We start from the raw sequence: 21,488 nt of genomic DNA on the forward strand, positions 1-21,488 counted from the left end.
TGTTTTTAGTAGTGTTAAATGGAACTTTAAAATTTTTAATTTCCAATTGTTCACTATTAATATATAGAAATGTTATTTTTAAAATATATATTGACATATTTTGCAACCTTGCAAAAGTCACTTATTCTGAAAGGTTTTTTGGTAGATTCTTTGAGATTATCTCTATAGACGATTATGTCCTCTACAAATAGAGACATTGTTATTTCCTCCTTTTCAAGTCTCTGCTTTTAATTATTTTTCTTCTTTGTGATGTTGAATAGGTGTGAGAACAGACATCCTTGTCTTATTCCTGGTCTCGGGGACAGCATTCAGTTTTTCACCATTAAGGATGATGTTAACTGTCTGTAGGTGTTTTGTAGATGCCCTTTATCAAGTTGTTGAAGTTCCCTTGTATTCCTAGTTTGCTGAGTTTTTTGGTTTTGTTTTTACTCATGAATGGATGTTGTTTTATTGTATATCTTTTTTACATCTATTTAGGTTATTGTTTCTTCTTGAGTGAACTTTAGTAGTTTATGTCTTTTAAAGAAATTATCCCATTCATCCTAGTTGTCAAATTTTTTGGCAGAAAGTGGTTCCTAATATTTCCTTATCATCCTTTCAGTATTTCTGGGATCTATAGTGGTTTTCCCTTTCTTATTACAGATATTGGTAATTTGTGTCTTATACCTGATCATTTTGTCTAGAGGTTTATCAGTTTCATCGATCTCAAAGAACCAGCATTTGGTCACTTGTTTTTTTTTTTTCCTGTTTCCCATTTCATTGATTTCTGTTCCTTATCATTTTTTCTTCTACTTATTTTGCGTTTAATTTGTGCTTTTCTAGTTTTTTAAGGTAGGAGCTGAGGTGACTGATTTGAAACCTTTTTCACTGTTGAAAATATGATTTAATTCAACATGGATTTATTGAGTACCTCCGTATGTGTTTTTTGAAAGGTGCTTTGGAAAATAACTGAGCTATCAAATGAGTCTCTACTCTTTTTAGAAGGCTAGTTGCATTTTTGAACATGAAGTTATTTCCCTTAAATGTCACTATAAAGCTGTGTCTGGTTATATTTATAGGTTTTTAGAGTATAAAGTTCATTGTAAACTGTGAAGTGGAGTTCTATAGACGTTGCTCAGACCAGGAGAATTTGGGGTGTGAGGGTTCATGTTTAGAGTGAATAATATGCAAAAACTTGGTAAAATCCTAGTTTTATAGGTGAAGAACCCGAGACCAGCAAGGAATCAATGCCTCATTTATAGATCTGTGGGAAGTTTGTGGTGGGGCTGGAACTAGGACAGAAGATTCCAGTTCCCAGTGTCTTGCCAGTGCCCAGCCTGGCTCCTTGTACTGGGTTCTCTCAGTGGACAGGTGGCTGACTGTTAATTCTGGGAATAAAGAAGCAAGACAGTCTGTGATCTCAGGCAGCACATGCTGGTGGGGCAGGCAGTTGGCAGTATCGTTTGTTAACTCCAGAATACTGTGGTCAAAAGAAGGAAACAGGGAGGAGCCTGAGGAAGAGGGTCTGGGGAGGCTCCTCAGAGGAGATACAGCTGAGCTGAGCACGAAGGGCAGGTGGAGGTAATCCAAGTGGTCATGGATCCGGGAAGGACATGCCAAAGAAAGGAGGTGGCGCGTCCCTGGGAAAGTGAACCAATAAAGGGGCAGACATCAACTATGTTGCCCATGGCAGCCAGAAAGAAGGAGAAAACAGTGGTTAGGAGCTATTATTAGGAATTAAATTAGACTCAAGGGGCCGGGCAGTAATATGCTCTTGCTGTAACCCAGTTTATACACAGAGTATATGAATGGATTTGTTTCTTTTAATAATATTATATGAAAAGAGTATGACGTGGTGAAGGAACTCTTCATTTCTCTTTGATGGAGGTTATCTACGCCTGAACTACCGTGAGACCTTCATTGGGCACGTGATGGCTTTTCTGATGGAAAAGCAAGCACAGCGTAGGGAGCGACAGAAATGCTCCCTCGTGACCTCGTGACCTCAGTTCCTTTTGAGGCAGTGACAGTCTTGGTCAGGAGTGTTGAGGACACAGGCACTGGAGGCAGACAGGCCTGGGTTCTCACCTGAATCCTTGTCCCCCAGTAGCTATGTGACTGGAGGATTCACGTCCTCAAAGAACATCCTCGTCTGTAAAATAGAGATAATGATGCTCGTAAGTGACTGGAAGTCATACAACCTACACAGGTGGTTTTGTCCTTGGACTATACATGGGTTTGCATTTCACCTTTTCAGTTGAAAAATTGAGCTGAATATGAATACTTAAGTCATTCATCACTTTAAAATCATGTCTGATTTTTTTTCATCATACGTCCTTTTGTTATTTTGGGTGTATCTAACATTCTGACTTGAGACAGTGGTTAAACCTCATATAGATGTTTATCCACCTTCAATCTTCTTTTCCACTCAGCGTTTGATACTTCGTGGGTTTTTTTCTCCTTTAAGGTCAAATTAATAATGATTCCCCTCTGGTGGTGGGTTTTCTGGAAAGGCAGTGGTTTCCAAACCTGGCCCTGCATCAGAATCACCTGGGGAACCTACTTAAAAAGGGGTTTTCAGTCCCTCCCCCTGAAGGTGGAGCTCTGTGGAGTTCATTTTTATACAGCTTCCCAGTTGACTCTGATGGGCAGCCAGGCTGGAGGGTCCAGGTTGATAAGACGTGTACGGTCATCTGAGCCTGCATTGTTACCTACCCCAGAGAATCTGGCGTTAGAATGATGAACTTGACTGGATTTAGGACTATATAATATATAATAGGGTTGGGAAGAGTTAACTTGACCTGAGAGCAGCAGAGTTACTAGTATTTTAGAGGCTATCACTGCAACTTTATTATTATATCAAATTTTTTAAAAACCAGGCAAATGGTCACTTTCTTTTTTGTTTGTTTGTTTTGTTTTGTTTTGTAGATCGTGAGGACCAGTCAATTCTTTGCACGTAAGTAAATGTTGAACATTCAGACTTCTTTTCGCTTCTGTTGGAAAGTAAAAGCCATTCTTTTTTTGTATGGGGGGAGGGGGAAGGGAGAGCCGTCAAGAGTTGGATGGAAACCTTGCAGTTGTTGTTTCAAGACTACAATATATAAGTTGCTTAAATTTGGTGTTACTCTTTGGTTGTCGAACTGGGCTTTTCACACATTTCATAACGTTAATCTGTGAAACTTACATCTTTAGTTTGTTTGTCCACGTGTTGACCTCTTGGACATTTGGGGAATTTACCCGCACCACCCAGGAAGCATTAATATCATGCGCCTGTGTGCAGTGTGTGAAGTGCTGGAGAGTCAGGATTGAAGAGAACCCATGGCAGGAAGCGGTCAGATTCAAATGTTAGGAAGGTCACGCTGGCTACGGCGGGGACGAGGCACGGGGAAGCGTGAACACGCGAAGACCAGGTGGGAGGCTGTTGAGTTAGCTCCGCGAGGGATGGAAGTGACTTCAGGTGGAGAGGTGGTCGTGGAGCCAGAGGAAAGTGGGTGGATCTCGGGTGGAGTTTAGTTTAGGAGACAGGCGCAGCGGGACTCGGTGATTCACACGCCCGAGAAAGGGGAGCTCAGAGAGGCTGGCCTTGTGCCAGCTTCAGGATGTAAGGAGTTCGGTGGAGGAACAGGTTCGGGGTGGAAGGCAAGGAGTTTGGTGGAGGACAGACTTTGAGGTGACTGTGGCTCTCCAGAGAGGAGCTGTCACTCGGCCGCTGGCCCCGTGAACGTGGAGTCAGAGCTGTGCCCGGAATGCAGAGCCGGCGGCCTGGGTGACGGCAGCCACGCGGTGAGTGAGGGCACCTCAGAGTGTGGGATCCCCGGGAGGGGCGACCTTCAAGGGTGGGGGAAGGGGGTGAGACGCCCAAGCCGTGGGCCACAGGATGGGTCAGCACGTCAGACGCCCTTGAGATTGAGTGAAATATACAGAACCACGGGCGTGGGATTTAGCGCTAAAGCAGGAGGCTGGCGGTGGTCGACTGAGGTGCACTGGGGGTGGGGAGGGAGGTCAAAGCCAGATGGCAGTTGAGGAATGACGGGGGTGGGGTGTGTGTGTGTGTGTGTGAAAAAGTTTAAAAAGGAATCAAAAAGCCAAGTGTAGGCCTGCTACTTCCACAGGACTTGAGAAAGTGAAAATTGCAGCAGTGGATTAGTGGTGAGAAATCGACTTTTGTTGTTTTCGATGGTGTGTTTAATGTGGGGGAGGTTAAATGCTGTAGAGGGAGATAGGGGCAGGGCAGAGAGAGCTGAGGGGCGCGGAGGGCACGGGGTGGGTGTTGGGCCGGGACCTGGGGGCACGCGAGGCCTCTAGAGTGACGGGGAGGCTGGGAGTTGAGAAAGTTCCCATCTCGTGGCTTCTCTCCTTCCCATGAAGAGAAACTTTGGTGTTAATAGGATGGGGGAGGGGAGAAGCAGAAACAGCTGACACTAGTCTCCCTGTTGTGTAAATTTTCTTCCAGCATTGTTTAGCCTCTGAGTTATACAAATCAATATAAATTTATTTATTTTTAAAATTATTTTATTTATTTTTGGCTGCGTTGGGTCTTCGTTGCTGCGCGTGGGCTTTCTCTAGCTGTGGCGAGCCGGGGCTACTCTTCGTTGCGGTGCGCGGGCTTCTCATTGCGGTGGCTTCTCTTGTTGGGGAGCACGAGCTCTAGAGCGCAGGCTCAGTAGTTGTGGAGCACGACCTTAGTTGCTCCGCGACATGTAGGATCTTCCTGGACCAGGGCACGAACCCGTGTCCCCTGCATTGGCAGGCAGATTCTTAACCACTGCCACCAGGGAAGCCGCTGAATTAGCTTTTCTTAAACCACAAACCACCCCAACACTTAATGACTTGAAGCAGTTTTCCTAGCCGTTGGGTTGGGCTCAGCTGGGCCTTTGTGCTGAGCGGCGCCAGGCTGAACTGTCTCACCTGGGACGGGGGGTGGGGAAGGGGGCAGTTGCTGGCTGGCTGGCTGGGGTGCCTTGGTTGTAGGTCCTTTAATTCTCCAGCAGGCCAGCCCTGGTTTTAACATGGTGACAGGTGCCAAGAGCAGCAGGAGAGTGAGCTCCAGTGCATAAGGGCTGTGCACACTTGCTGCCGCCCCATTCCCAAGCCAGATGTGTGGCCAAGGCCAAGGTCAGTGTGTGAAACGCTAGCCAAGGGGGTAGGTACAGCAGGATGTGAAACAGCTGGGGCTGTTGCTGTGGACCGTCCACCACAAGGGTGTTGGAATGGAACCAGATTCAATCCAACCAAAGCTGGGACGGTTTTTGTAAGTGAGAGAACTGAGGACATTGGCCAGAGAAACTGTCACGATGGACCCTGCCTGGGATATGGGCAAACGAGGGGGGATTGATAGGGAGGAAGGAGTTGGGTCAGAGAACTAGAGGACAGGTCCCCCTGGGGACACCGGGCAGAAGGAGCAGGGAGAGTGGGTGGTGTGGCCGCAGGTGATAAGCTGGGAGCACCTCAGTGTGGCCACAGGAGTGGGCAGCTGAAGCAGAGCGGGAGCGGGAGGTCATCGGGGTTGAAGGTCATCGGGTTTGAAGGTATCAAGGAGCCAAGCGGCCTGAGTTGGGGGTGTGTCACTCACATGAGGAGAGGAGAGGCTTGACCACACCACACACAAACACACACACACACACACACACACACACACACACACACACGAGTGATAGTGTGAGGATGGTGGCCTCCAGTAAACCCTTCAAAAGGCTAAACTATTTCACTTAGAGGAATGTCCTTTATTCTAAGATAAGACCCTTTTTTTTTTTTTTTTTTGGAATAAAAAGTGCTTTCTTTTTTGAAATGGGAATGGAGGTTTTTGTTTGTTTTTAATGATCTTACTAGACAAAAATCCAAGTGTCAGAACAACCGTTATGGCTGTACGTGACCTCAGAGAGGCGGGGGCGAGGGGTAGAGGCTTTATAACAAGAGGGTCTGGAAGCGACATGAGGGAGAGTGAGAAGGTTGCCCCTGACTTTCTTCCTGATCGTGTACGTGTGCAGGTGTGTGATGTGGAGCAAGGCCAGCGGAGGAGGGAGTGTTCCGTGAGGACACTGAGAACATGGGTGACTTTGCACACTGTGGAATGAGGGGCCCAGAGAGTACAGAGGAAAAGAGGGGGGCGGGAGTAGGAAATAATGGGGTTTGGGATCAGGAGAAAGAAAACACAACATGAGAGCAGAGGAAGGACATTTGAGGCAGTGAACAAGGCTGGCAGGGGTGTGAGTCTCAAGGCTCCCCTGCAGAGCTCATCTCTGGGCCGTGGTGCATTGGGGAAGGGGTGGGGGGGGGGGGACCTGGGCCTTTGGGAGGCAGCAGCCTTGGCTGGTCCTTACTGGCTTCTAGGGGATTTCTAGCTCAGGTGGGCAGCCATGCAGCCAGGTGAGTTTCTAGACCCTCATCCTTGTCACAATCCCTCGGGACTTCTTAAAGAATCAGTGAACCTTCAGGCATAGGGGACAGCGGGTGAGAAATGGTGTCAGGCAATTCCACGTAATTTGGTCTTACGTGGAGCACAGGGTGTTAAGTAGGGAATAAATGCTAGTTTAAACTCAACATGCCTAAAAATTAACCTTTATTCCTACACAGACAAGATGTAGGAATATCCTCTCAATATCCTTCTTTCCAGCATCAACGCTGTGTGTTTCCAGACTCAAGGTTTAAATCTTGCCCTGTGTTTGGACTCCCCGCTCTCTTTCATATCCCTATTTCTGGTCGTCACCTCGTTTCATATTTCTCCTGTCTTGTCCTAGCCCTGCCCAGCACCTACTATGTGGCCCATCTTGTGGATCCTGGCTGATTTCCTTGCCTTTTAGCCTCTTTCTCCCTCCAGGGAGGAAATATGCCCATCGATACAGCCAGTTGCAGCCCACACTGATTTCCCCTCATCAGACCCTTTTTTTTTTTATTTTATAGATGGCAATTCATTACCTATTTAGGTCATGTGGGTCTTGTTTTATAACTAGACAGTAAGGTAGAAACTGTGACTTACCTTCATTGCTTTTTAATTATCCCCTGAGAACCTGGCACACTGAACATACTTAGGAAATGGATAAAAATGCAAACAAAAGAATGAGTCTCTTAATTAAGTAGGAATCAAAGAAACAGGCTTAAGTACAGATTAGGAAGTTTAGAAACTAGTGAATACTGTATGTGTCTCCAAAGGGTAAAACCTTTCTGATAGCATTTTATAAAGGCATTTTATTTGGAAACTTCAAACCTATACAAAAATAGAACAGTTGGTGACCCCCATATACCCATTCCCTACTTCAGTGATTTTTTAATTTTTACATTTTCTTTACTTCATTTTTTTCCCTTTTTTTAACCTTTGCTTATGCATTTCCCCAAGTTTTTATTTAAAAAAATTAAAACCTGAATTTTACTGAAAAGTTGAAAGAATGGTACTTAAAGTGCCCGTATACCCTTATCTTAAATGTCAGTTCTCTTTGTACACACACAGCACTTTTTTTTTTTTTAAACCATTTGCAAGTTGGCAGCATTCCGACACTTTACCCCTAGGTACACAGCAGGCGTTTCCTAAGAGCAAGGCATTCCCACATAACCACAGACCGTTGTCACACTGGAGAAGATTGACGATGATTCAGTGATGTCATCTCATGTACAATCCATATTCGAATTTCTATAACAGTCCTCAACATGTTTCTAATAACTTTTAAATCCTGTCAGGCTCTCAGCTTTGCATTCCTTACATCTCTTCATTTTAATTCTATATTCTAGAATAGTCTGTTCACTTTTTTGCTTTACTTACTTATTTATTCAATTCCATTGGCTGTATTCTTCCCCAAAGTCAGTTATTTAGAACGTGATCTGCAAATGTCTTTTTAAAACTGTTTCAAAGCACTTCTGACCGTGACTTCCTGGGCATGCTGCTCTACGTGGGCCTGCTGGGCAGACACCAGCCACAAGCTCTGGGGTTCCCAGGCCGCCTGTACTTCTGACTAAATAAATAGCTACACGTTTGGGGGTTGCCACTACCCGCTCAGATTCGATACTTTGCTAGAATGACAAGTCAGAGGCAGGCAAAAGAAGAGACACAGAGGCTGAGGTCTGGGGATTCCCAAAGGCACAGCTGCCATATACTCTGGTCACTTCCCTTCCAAGTGCATCAGTGTGTATTATCAACCAAGAAGCTTATCTAAGCTTCAAAGTCCAGAGTTTTTATTGGGCTTCATTACGTAGGCGTGATTGATTGAATCAGTATCCACTCCCAAGAGGTGAGGCTCATGTCACATGGTTTAAAGCCCAAACCTCTTTAAAGCCCAAATCTCAGCTTGGCCAGCCCGCATCCTGGAGCTGTTGAACTGCCCACCATGAATAACAAAGACATTCCAGGTACTTAGAGGCTCCCTCCCAGGAATCAGGAACAAGCACCAGCAATTCTTTCTTATACAGTACCGGTTAATATAAAGTCGCCACAAGAATCTAGGCACTGAAGCTCTGTGAAATGAGCGTCATAAGTGAGCTACCTTCTGCTCAGGAGCGAGAGAGGAATAGAACTTGTGTGCCGCCTGTCTGCAGTGTCACAGTAGCCGTGAGCCCGCATGCAATACGCAGGGGACCAGGTGCAGGGCATGGACCTCTCCTCTCTGGGTGGTTTGGGAGCTTGGGTGACCATTTCGGTTAAGGACTGTTTGGAATGTCTGGAAGCAGGAAACTCTTGGGGGAGGGGATGACTGCTGTTGTGACAGAACCAAAGGTTAGTGGGCACTGATTTACTCATGTCACCAAAAGTGCCCATTACAGGCATGCAATTAGATGGTCACTGTCATTTTAGACTGACATTTGCATCCATGGACAGGCTTGGATTTATGAGGTAAGTCTAGCAGCTGGTTATCTCTCTGTGGACACAAAGTAGCAGTCATCAAGTACCATGTTTGTTTTCCTTTCTTTCGTTTTTTAAAATTGAATTTTCTGAACATTTTATTATAAATATTTTCAAACGTGAAGCAAAGTTGAAAGAATTTTGCAGTCAGGATTTTGCATGCCAGGTGGTATATCTACCACCTAGATTCTACCATTAATATTTTACTATACTTGCTTTATTTTATATATATATATATATTTTTTTTTTTTTTTTGCGGTACGTGGGCCTCTCACTGTTGTGGCCTCTCCCGTTGCGGAGCACGGGCTCCGGACGCGCAGGCTCAGCGGCCATGGCTCACGGGCCCAGCCGCTCCGTGGCATGTGGGATCCTCCCGGACCGGGGCACGAACCCGTGTCCCCTGCATCGGCAGGCGGACTCTCACCCACTGCGCCACCAGGGAAGCCTCCGCTTTATTATATATTGATCTGTTCATTGCTCTATCCATCTATCAATCCATTTTATTGTTTGTGTTGGGAGGAAAACTTCCAGCTTGGGTCCTGTTGTTGGGTGTCTGCAAATTGACAACAGACAAACACGAGGAAAGACGAGGGTGTATTCGCGCATGCGTGTGGGAGTGCTCAGTGATGAGTAACTTGCTGAAAACCAGAAATAAAAGGCTTAAATACTAAATTTAATAAAAGGAGGAGTGCTGTAGGAGGCTTAGGCCTTCTGGGGGAAAGTATGGAGGGTTCTATCAGGCTTTATGATGCCAGTGGACAGCTGAATTTGCACTTCCTGGTGCTAAGGGTCAGACTTCTTCTCCCAATCTGGAAACTCCCTGGGATGGGGGTCCCGTGGCAGCTGTATTTTCAGGAGGCTCTGCTTAAGGTGAGATGGCATTCCTTTCCGTGGCCGCTGATTGTTTAGATAGTTTTCAGTTTAAACTGAAAACCACTTTGATGGGCTGTTAATCCCTTCATCTGATGCATTTGTAAACGTCAGCACACTCCCCCCTAAATACTTCATACATAACGTTAACTAAAGTCCAATATTTACATCTTTATCTTTTGAGATAAAATTTACATATAATGAAATGCACAGATCTGAAGTATATAAGTGCTGAGTTATTTGTGTAACATAAACCCCTATCAAGGTAGAGAACATTGCCTTTATGATCACCCCAGAAAGTTTCCTCCTGTATCCAGCCAATTCCTACCCTCACTTCTTTTAGCCTCACCATATTTTAATTCTTAGTAATTCTATAATAATCTACCGGTTATGATATTTAATCACAAATAGCTTTTCATGCTTATATCTATTACAAGCTACATTGTGACTTGAGAAATATGAAAATGTTAAACAAGGTATCCCAGACTTAAGAAAATATGATATGTTCCCTGGTGCCTTTGAGGATCCACCAAATAAAGAACTCTAGGAGTATGTAACCTGGGTCTTCTTCCCCCCCCCCCGCGGTACACGGGCCTCTCACTGTGTGGCCTCTCCCGTTGCGGAGCACAGGCTCCAGACGCGCAGGCTCAGCGGCCATGGCTCACGGGCCCAGCCGCTCCGCAGCATGTGGGATCTTCCCGGACCGGGGCACGAACCCGTGTCCCCTGCATCGGCAGGCGGACTCTCAACCACTGCACCACCAGGGGAGCCCAGGTCTTCTTAAGTTTAGTACACAGCTGAGCTAATTAAGATTTCTGTATGAGAATAACTAGTCAGTTTTATTTAGTAGTTATTTTATATTAAGTACCTATGTTTGCAAAGGTATCACAAAGAGAAAATACATTTGGAAGCACCATTTTTTAAAAAAACCAGTACTTAAGTAGTTTGACAGCTCCTGTTTAAGCTCTACTTTTTTAGTCATTTACTCTCTAATTTACTTTTCCCCCAAAAGGATGAACTTGTAAATTACCCTCTGGCCTCATCTGCGTACAGCTCCCCAACTAGCCTTTACTTCTGCAGACTCAGGCCAGGCAGTGTGAGCTCTCCCACTTATGACCAAGCAGGTGGCTTGGATCCTTTATTCTAGTATCCCGGCAAGGACTTCCTTGATCATGGGAGAGCACCCAATGTAATTGGAAGTGAAATCCTGTTAAGAGTGTAATCCTTATGTTGACTTCCCTTCTCATTATAATTAAAATTCACAGTCACCCTTGGTGAAGAAGTTACTCTGTTCTCTAAGCCCCCTTTTAAAGAATACTCTGCTTACATTTTATGACTCTAACTGCTGGTTAACTCTAGTTTTTCTCCTTTTAAGTGTGTTTGTATATAATGTAACAATTGTATTATAAAACAATGGTTGCTTCATATCAGTCTTCTATCAGGATGTGACAGTAGATTTTTTTGTTGTTGTTAAGGAATTTTATGTCCTATACAAATATTACATTAAGTGGTAATGATAAGCCATCCTGGATTTCAAACAGTTAGTTGATTCTTGCTATAAGTAACATACCTGAAAAGTTTTAAGTTGCCCAAATCGATAGAATTGATTAAATAGCTAAGGCAACCTTGAAATAGACCCCATAAATGTAGTCATCTGATCTTGACAAAGGATCAAAGGCAATACAATGGAGCAAAGATTGTCTCTTTAACAAACGGTGCTGGAACAAGTGGACATCCTCATGCAAAAAGAAAAAAAAGAATCTAGACACAGATTTTATACCCTTCACAAAAATGAACTCAAAATGGATCAGAGACCTAAGTGTAAAATGAAAAACCATAAAACTTCTAGAAGATAACATAAGAGAAAACCCAGATGACCTTGGGTGTGGTAATGCCTTTTTTGGTACAAACCCAAAGACATCTATGAAAGAAATAATTGATAAGCTAGACTTCATTAAAATTAAAAACTTCTGCTCTGCAAAAGACAATGTCAGGAGATCAAGAAGATAAGCCACAGACACGACTGATGAAGGACTGTTATCCAAAATATGCAGAGAACTCCTAAAAGACTCAACTGTAGGAAAACAACCCCATTAAAAAATGGTCCAAAGACCTTAGCAGACACCAAAGAAGATACACAGATGGCAAAGGAGCACCTGAAAAGATGTTCCACATCATGTCACCACTACACACCTGCTAGACTGGCCACAATCTGGAACACTGTCAGCATCGAATGCTGCTGAAGATGTGAAGCAACAGGAACCCTCACTAGCTGCTGGTGGGAATGCAGAATGGCGCAGCCACTTTTGAAGACAGGTTGGCGGTTTCTTACAAAACTAAACGTACTCTTACGATACGATCCAGCAATCGGACAACTTGGTATTTTCCCAAAGGATTAAAAACTTATATCTACACCAAAACCTGCACTTGAAAGTTTATAGCAGCTTTGTTCATAATTGTCAAAACTCGGCAGCAACCAGGATGTCCTTCAGTAGGTAAATGGATAAATAAACTGTGGTACATCCAGACAACGGAGTATTATTCAGTGCTAAAAAGAAATGAGCTATTAAGCTATGAAAAGACATGGAGGAGCCCTAAGTGCACATCACTAAGTGAAAGAAGCCAATCTGAGAAGGCTACATACCGTATGAGTCCAGCTAGATGACATTCTGGAAAAGGCAAAACCATGAAGATAGTAAGCATCAATAGATCGGTGGTTGCCAGGGGAGTGGGGGGCGGAGGGGAGTTGAATAGGCAGAGCACAGAGGACTTTTAGGGAAGTGAAAATATTCTGTGTGATACTGTAATAGTAGATACAAGGCATTATACACTTGTCCAGACCCCACAGAACACCCAGGGTGAACCCTAATGTAAACTATGAACTTAGGGCTCATCCTACGTAAGAAAATGTACCACTCTGGTGACTGATGTTGATCACAGAGGAGGCTGTGTGCGGGGGTGCAGGGGTTACAAGGGAACTCTCTACCTTCCTCTCGATCGTGCTGTAAACCTAAAATTGCTCTAAAAAAAATAGTCTTAAAAAAAATAGTGAAGGCAACAAAAAGTGTGTTGTAGTTAAAAAACCATTGTGTTGTTGGATAGGTTTTTTTGTTTTGTTGTTTTGGGTTTGTCCCAGCTCTACCATGACCCTAGGTCAGACAGTGAGCTTCTCTAGACCTCAGTTTGCTTTTCTAATGACTCTTTGCTTTATGTGTCCTCAAGTCTTAAAACGTGGGGGGTTTTAGATCCTTGTGGCTGCATCTCAGTGATAGCTATATTATGGGGAACGAGTATGCAAATCAACTTGTAAATAGAAGTCTAAAATGTTCCAGGCAAATGTTGCAGAAAAAGGAACGAACATCTTTGCAAATGTTATCTCCATGGATCTTTGCAATACCTGTTATCTCCATTCACATACCACGGCTGACACTAGCTGGTATTAGTGTTTAATAGAAGACTTGAACCCAAGTCTATCTCCATCTTCCTAGTAAGCTGCTTTCTAATAGAACGGAGTTTTGAAACTGTAGGAAGTCACTGAGTAATGCTATATATATATATATATATGTATGTATGTATGTATATTTATATGTTTATGTAAAATATGTATTCTTCTAATTGAGGTTATCTAAAGCAAGAACTTCAGGCAAAGAGTGTTTTTGAAGCTAGACTGAATTTGCTGTTCCAAATATCCAGAGAGAATAAAAACCAATTAAGATCTGGGAAAGGAGGGTTCTCTTTGGGGAAATACCCACAGTCCAGAAGGGATTCAGAGAAAGATCTCGGAACTGATCATGCATTAACCGTCTGCATCAGTGCTTCTCACCACTGTGGTTTTTTATGTTATTGTTTGGATCGCACATTGCTTTGAGAAGCCAGTGAAAGCCACAGATCTCTCTAGAAAACACAAACCCCTTCAGGTTAGAAACTCCTGATCTTTTACATCCTGTATGTGCTGCAACAGACCACAGGGCACCCCACCCAGCAGGCTGCTTGCTCTGTTCTCCCGTTAACCTTGCACTTGTGCCCCAGAGACCAGCAATGAAACAAGCAGTCCTTTACAGTATAGAACTACTGCATTGGTAGATCTTGTCTCGTTGGTGGAAATGAGGTCAGATTCCCTTTGTCTTCTTCACTCTTTGAGGGCTTGGCCTGTTGTTACCTTTGAGGATTCTCCTAATTTTCTTCAAGAGGAGTCTGCTGAGCTTTCTTTGTGGTTCCGTTGACCGTTTACTTTTTTAAAAAAATATATTTATTTATTTTTGGCTGTGTTGGGTCTTCGTTGCTGCGCGGGGGCTTTCTCTAGTTGCAGTGAGCAGGCGCTACTCTTCGTTGCGGCGCGCGGGCTTCTCATTGCCGTGGCTTCTCTTGTTGCAGAGCACGGGCTCTAGGTGCGTGGGCTTTGGTCGTTGTGGTGCACGGGCTTAGTTGCTCCGCAGCCTGTGGGATGTTCCTGGACCAGGGATCGAACCCGTGTCCCCTGCATTGGCAGGCGGATTCTTAACCACTGCGCCCCCAGGGGAGCTCTGCCCATTTACTTTTGTTCAAGCTGCTTTATTTCCCCCTTTTCCATCTGGGACAGATGTGCCATTTCCCCTTAAAAAAAACTTTTCTAAGAATTATATTCCTTTGATCTTGCCCCGTCTTTCATAGTCAAATCAGAGGTTATCACCTTTTTACTTCTGTCAATTTCTTTATCATCACTGTTGACCATTGTCATAGTTGTTACCACTACTGACATTTATGGAGAAACTTCTGGCTGGGTGCCATGCTGTGCTGTTTACATGCATTATCTCAGTCCTTTGAAGTAACGGGATCTCATTTTAAAGGAGTATAAACTGAGGCTCAGAGAGCCCAGTAACTTGCCCAAAGCCCCATAAGCTAGGAAGTGGTAGATGGGATTTGAATCTAAGTAGGTCACCAGGACACCATGGCCCACTTCTTAACCACTTTACTAACACTATAGAGAGTTTAGTAATTCAGATTCCCTCCTATGTGGTGGGTGAACAGCTGAGTGGACAATAATGGGTAATGTTTACTGACTACTAATTATAAGCTTTAGATGGACTATATTTTTTTCCTTCACAATAACCTTACGTGTCAGAAGCTATTATCCCCATTTTGAGGCGAGAGTATAAAGCTGTCTCGCCTCTTGGGACCTCAGCCGTAAGGTATTGGAATACATCTGTCTTTGAAGCCATATTTTCTATTAGCCAGAGGTACCTTAGACCTGAAATATGGAAAATGTAGCAGAGTTCATAGGTGGTTGTCAAGTACAGCCAAGTAAGTGTGACAGATGGGGGCAAAAAATGCTTCCAGGACACACTGAAGCATGTCCAGTTGAGAGGGGTTAGCTGAGAAACCTCAGAGGCGAACCAAGCTGACGAGTACCGATCACAGCTGTTTCCAAGACAAGTCATCCCCAGGCTCTATGAGGCTCATTTCTTGATGTAATGAAAAATGTTTGAAACCAACAGCCAACATCATGCTTAGCTTGAAACACTAGGCATTTTGAATAAAGTTAAGAACAAAACAAAGAAAACCGACATCATAGCTCTTACCAAATGACACATGAATAAAATCCAGATTCTTTCCCATGGCTCCAGGGTACATCACATCCACCCCTTCCCACCTCGGCAGGAGGTACTGCCACTGTCTGTCTTGCTAGTTATTTATCTAAATCCTGCACTCCGGCCACCAGTTAGCGGGCCTCTCACCGCTGTGGCCCCTCCCGTTGCAGAGCAACAGGCTCCCGACGCGCAGGCTCAGCGGCCATGGCTCACGGGCCCAGCCGCTCCGCGGCATGTGGGATCTTCCTGGACCGGGGCACGAACCTGCGTCCCCTGCACCGGCAGGCGGACTCCCAACCACTGCGCCACCAGGGAAGCCCTATACCGAGCTTTTTTCTGTTTTGAGGCCTTTGCATTTGTCTTCCCATCCCCCTGGATGCTCTGCCCCAGGCCCTCTCTTGCCTGGTCCTGCTCACCTTTCAGGAGGCTCCTTCCCGCCATGGTATCTCCAGGGAGTTGTCCTTTGCTTTTCTGCCTTTTCCCTTTCAGCCGCCTCCTTGTTCCCTTCGTCGCCTCCCTCACATGTAATTATCCCATTTGTTTTTCTTGTTTACTTTAAGTCTCTGCTGATCTTGAGCTGCACAAGGACCCTGTCCACAGCTCTATCTAGCACTTAAAAGGATGCCTGACACATAGAAGATGATTTGCAAATATGTGTTGAATAAATGAATGAACGAAGATCATTATCTATGTACCAACGGTAGCCAGGTAGAAAATGTAATGGTGGTGAAATTAATAACAGGAACAAAAAATTATCAAATAGAGCTTAGAAATAAATTTGTGTAGGACGTATATTCATTTATTTAACAGATTTCAGCAAGTACCTGCTATGCTAGGCACTGTGACTTAAAAGGTGAATAAGACAAACATGGTCCTTGCCTGTTTTGAACCTAGAGAAATACAGAATTTAACTGAGACAGAGATGAAGCCATCATTTCTCTTAAAAATAGCAGGTGTATTATTTAACTCAAAATTTTGTCTGACTATTTTTATGGGGGTGGCGGGCGGGAGGAGATGGGAGAGGGATATAGCAGAACAAAATTATTTGAAGTTTATCTGAAAAAAATTAACCTCAGAGACTACTTGATTTATTTTTTAAAGACAGTGATGGGTGCTCTGGTTAGTCATACTTCCAAACTACTGCAGTGTGGTACTGGCTTTGGAATAAGTCATAAGTGTAGGGTAAAGATAACATTTCAGATCGCTGGGTAATCAGTGTCTTGGTCAACCATTGATGTTGGGATGTGGACTGAATCATTTGAGGGGAAAATGAGATTCAATCTTGACCTCAGGCCATACGTTTTTTTTCTTTCAAATTACTTAAAGACTTAGTTGTAAAAGGTGAAACCATCAAAGTCTTGGAAGAAAATATAGATGGTTTTAATAATATAGATGATATAGAAATGAAAATATAGATGGATATAATGTTAGTGCAGGAAAGGCCTTTCTAAGCCTGAATAGCAGGCAGAAACCTTAATAGAAGGTTTGGTGGATTGGAGTACCTAAGAGTAGACTTAGATGGCAAAACAAAGAAGGGGACAGTTGTTAATACAACAGTAGATGGTGGTTAATAAGCTTAATATGTAAAATATTCTTAGACACCAGTAAGTGGGTTGTATCTAGAATCATCAAATCTTGGAGCGGGAAAGGGTCTAATCCTATTCCTACATTTTACCAATGATGATGTCCATTTCCAGAGAAGTTAATTTCCTTACTCAAAGCCATACAACTAAGTGATCAATAGGACCCTTTTGCCCAACACCTCGGTGGTGTTTGGGTGCAGAGAGTTAGGGAGGTAATGCAACCAGGAAACCTAAAGGACTCATGTTGGGGACAGTTCAGATAGTACAATTCCAAGTACAATTTCAAGAAAGGGTCAGAGTTCGAAAAAATAGATTTTTAAGCCTTAAATAAAAGAGGCGTAGAGGATCACTAGTTGGCCGTGTGTATAATAACATTTTTGAGTTCCTGGGGTGTTTTTGTTGTTGATTTTTAGAAAATTAATTTAATTATATATTACAGTTTTTTATTTTACTCCAAATTGAGATTTTATTCGTTGTCCAGGTAGGTTTGCTTTGCCAGGGCCTTGGGGAACCTCAGGTATTTGATCAGAGAGGCCATAATTCAAGGATCACACTGTATGCTAGCAGCTTGCCTGAATTTCAAGCTTAGTACTGAGTAGAAATAAAAAGCAACCTTTGAAATGTGCCAGCCTCGTTTGAAAATAGAAAACATAGGAAGGGATAGCATTTGTCCCGGTTCATAACAAAATTCGTAGTATTCCTTCATTTTCTCTACAAATTACATCCTGGCTGTGTGTCAACACTGCACAAGGTTACGTGGATTAAAAAGAAACTACACAGGGCTTCCCTGGTGGCGCAGTGGTTGAGAGTCCGCCTGCCGATGCAGGGGACACGGGTTCGTGTCCCAGTCCGGGAGGATCCCACATGCGGCTCCGGCTGTGCCCGTGAGCCATGGCCGCTGAGCCTGCGCGTCCGGAGCCTGTGCTCCGCAACGGGAGAGGCCACAACAGTGAGAGGCCCGCATACCGCAAAAAAAAAAAAAAAAAAAAAAAAAAAGAAACTACACAAACATACAAATCAGCAAACGCATGGGGCCTTTTCCTTACCTCGGGTGAGGCTGGTGATCACTGTGAAGATGTGTGTATGAGGTGTGTACAAGGTGCTCTGTGGGTCTAGGGGAGAGAACCACCGTCAACCTGGTCTGAGGGATGAGCCAAGAGGGCGTCTAGTGGCCTTGAAGATGCTGTCAGTAATCCGCGGACATCCCAGAGTTCATTCAGCTCCTTCAGATTAAATTGCCTTAACTTAACTGTTTTAGGAATTCTGTTTCCAGTGCTGGATATGTTTCTGGTGCTGAGGCATTGCTTCACAAACATTCTAATAAACTTCCCTTCTCTGGAGGAGCCCCCAGTTCCAAGGGAAAAAAAAAAATCGTTGTGAACATTTTCCTCTGTCCCCTTACCGGCATCTACCAAAACAATATTTGGGTTAATTTATGCCATTTAAAAATAATAATTTTCCAACTATTGGTGGTAGTTTTTTTTTCCTTCTTCTTCCCTACTTATTCTCTTTTTACTTTCTACTAATTCTTGTTCCAACTCAGTTTAATTTTGTCGATTATAGTTTGGGAATGTGTGTGCTGTGCTTTCCGTAAAGCAGCCTGTGTTAATATTTCTTCCAGGGGTGAATCGGGTGCCGGGAAGACAGAAAATACTAAGAAAGTCATTCAGTACCTTGCTCATGTCGCTTCTTCACACAAAGGACGAAAGGACCATAATATTCCTGTAAGTGTTTGTTCTGCTGTTGTTTTTTCAAACCCTTAGATTTATTCTTCTGTAATTTCAGAAACAAGAATCAGGAAGCAAGCGTCCTCAGTGTGCTGCTGTAATTGACAGGTCCCTTGTCTCCGCCACTCCCCACGCAGCAAGGAGGGAGCTAGGGCATCAGGAAATTGTTAGTAACTAGCAATTCCACCAGGGCAAACTGGAATTACGGTTGTAACTCGAAGCCTAATTTCTTACAAAGCTGTGGTGGGGATTGTTAAACATGGATGAGCAGTGCTTAGGAAGGCTTCTTCGTTTCCACCAAAAGATTTGATCCTCAGATATTTTCAGCGCTTCTTCCTGAACCTACAGAGCTACCACCCACAGCAGCCTGAGGGGAGGATAGAAATTTGGGGATAATTGATGATAGAAAAGGGGTGAGAATGTAAACGTCAGTTATCCTTAATCTGTAGGTATGAGAAGTAGTAGTTAACACTCCCTGAGAGATGCCAGGCGTACCAGCTTTCACGGTTCTAAACCGCACATTGACTTTGTGCTTTGGATGTGGCTTTACCGCTAGGAAAAGACCCAAACTCGCTAACGTTTGCATTTATCTGTTTGTAACGAGCAGCAGGAATCACCTAAACCAGTGAAACACCAGGCAAGTGCTTTTCTTTATGCTTCTTAAGTCATGAGTGTTTGCACTAATTTCTGTCTTTGGATTGAATCTCTGCTAGAAACAAATACCATTAGTTCTGAGCAACGTCTCCTATGAACAAAATATTGAGTTTTGAAATTGTGTTGCTTTGAGGCTTATTCTTTCCTGAGAAGCAGCATGCCCTTTTGCTTTACCTTTGTTTTCTAGAGGAATTTTAATATTTATTTACCCTTTCATCATGACATTGAATCATATGTTTAGGAAGCCTGTAAACTTAGGGTTTCATGTGTCAACTACCAGGTGGAATTACTTTAATACTCCCTAAGCAGGTGGAAACCTAACTTTGTGCCACACGTTAAAGTTTGAGTTGGGGGCTGCAGCTCGAAAAGTTGCAACTTAAACAATTTCTGATCTGTTAACCTTGTAGGGCCTGGTAAGTGTTTTAACCCCAAAGCCTCGTTGTATTTAATACATAAATTTAGGATTTTCTTTATCCAGGGCAAGTAGCAGAGGAATGTTATTCTCCCTAATTATCAGATGCCCGCCTTTTAGCTCCGCAGAGCATAGCAGTGAACAAACCATGGACCGGAGCATTTCCTGCTACTTGGCAAGAGAGGGAGGGCGGAGCTGAGCCAGATGCCTTGGATAGAATGGGGCGTCTGTACTTGGACAGCCCATTCCCTCGCACTGGAACGGTTCTGGTGTGTCTTCCACAAGCATAGTGGTGCAAAGCTAGCATAAAGCAAGAAACGATAGTGTTATGAAAACAATCTCTTAACATAAACGATCAGAAACATCTAAAGGAATAGTCCCAGATACTGAGATTTTCAGATATCTTTTTTAGAATTCTTAAGAAATTCTCAGACACTAAAGCTGTACTATACCTATGAAGGCCCAGGATGTCCTTTTGCTTTTAGCTGTAGACCAGACCAGTGATAATGCATTGGGAGGATGAATGAAATAATCATTATCCTGTATGATATTTAAAGGCTTCTTTGCCAGTTAAAGAAGGAATCTCTAGACCAGCAACCAGCTTTTCTTTGTGTTTTAGAGTACATGCTAAATGACCCTTTAATATGTACTTAGATCACTAGCAAAATAGTGTTAAATAGTTAACGTACAGATTTCGTTTTTCCAAATCCTCTGTGGATTACATAAATCATCATTGTTAACATTTTGTTTCGATGTCATCTTAAAACTACAGAGCGGATCCCTGTGGTGTGTGAGTAGCATGCCTACCCCTAGATTTTACTTTGAGTCAAATGAACCCCCGTAAGCAGGTATCCTCCAAGAAGGCGAGGCGACAGCTTCTGTGGGCCGTGCTGCACTGTCATTACCGATTTGCATGTCTTGTTGCATGTTCGCACTCTGCGCAGAACCTTCCATGCTGCCTTCCCCAAGGTTATGTTAAAGCTAGTCAAGAAGTAGCTGTGCCATCTTTTTAGAAACATGAGAAGACTGCTGGTTCTCAATTACTTTTTCTTCCCCAGCGCACCTGAGGAATATGAGATACTCCTGAGCATAGGGACTGCTCACGCCCTGGGGAGGGTTGAGTCGAGAACTTACTTCTCTCCCCACACCCCCTGCCCTTCCCGGGCGCCCGCAGGCATGCCTTCCTCGCCCCATTTTGAGGATGACTACCGTAAAGTAATGGTTATACTTTGCAAAGGCAGTGTTTCTCTTGGTTTAATATCACTGGTTTCCAAATTTATGTTGAACTTTATTGGCAAAACTCAGATTCCCAGGAACAGTTTGTGTCAGTTGCTAGCATTTTATCACTAAACAGCAGTATAAATTGTAAAAACAAAGTGGAAGGCATTTGTAGGCTCCTGATTTTGTGAGCCTTTGTCTCTTTGCTCATTCTTTTTTTAAATAACTCTATTAAGATTTAAATTCGTGTCCCATAAAATTCACTCCTTTAAAGTGTACAGGTCAGTGTTTTTTTTTTTTTTTCAGTGTATTCCCAGAGTTATGCAATTATCACTACAATCAATTTTAGAACATTTTCATCACCCCAAAAAGAAACCGTATACCTATTAGGAATCACCTTCCATGTTCCCCCAGCCCCTGGAAATCCCTCATCTACTTCCTGTCTCTCTGAATCTGCCTATTCGGGGTATTTTATATGAACGGAATCATATAATATGTGGTTCTCACTGTGCATAATGTTTTCAAGGTTCATCCATGCTGGAGCTTGTGTAGGTGCTGCATTCCTTTCTGTGGCCAAATAATAACCTGTTCTATTAAATTTGTCACGTTCTGTTTATCCCTTCACCAGTTGATGGCCATTTGGATTGTTTCCAC

General features: G+C 43.6%; 1 protein-coding gene across 7 annotated transcripts in view; it reads left to right on the plus strand.

Moving 5' to 3' along the window:
- Positions 1 to 21,488, plus strand: part of MYH10 (myosin heavy chain 10) — a 134,233-nt gene that overhangs the window by 31,500 nt on the left and 81,245 nt on the right. For 5 of the 7 annotated variants that reach the window (XM_067717129.1, XM_067717130.1, XM_067717134.1 and 2 more), the window contains exons 4-6: positions 2,905 to 2,932; positions 18,445 to 18,547; positions 19,158 to 19,187. In XM_067717129.1, coding sequence (XP_067573230.1) covers positions 2,905 to 2,932; positions 18,445 to 18,547; positions 19,158 to 19,187 — 161 coding nt within the window. The remainder of the gene's footprint in view (positions 1 to 2,904; positions 2,933 to 18,444; positions 18,548 to 19,157; positions 19,188 to 21,488) is intronic. The other 2 variants (XM_067717131.1, XM_067717135.1) reach the window with 1 other exon arrangement.

Source organism: Pseudorca crassidens, chromosome 19, assembly GCF_039906515.1.
Source record: "Pseudorca crassidens isolate mPseCra1 chromosome 19, mPseCra1.hap1, whole genome shotgun sequence".
Taxonomy (NCBI): Eukaryota; Metazoa; Chordata; class Mammalia; order Artiodactyla; family Delphinidae; genus Pseudorca; species Pseudorca crassidens.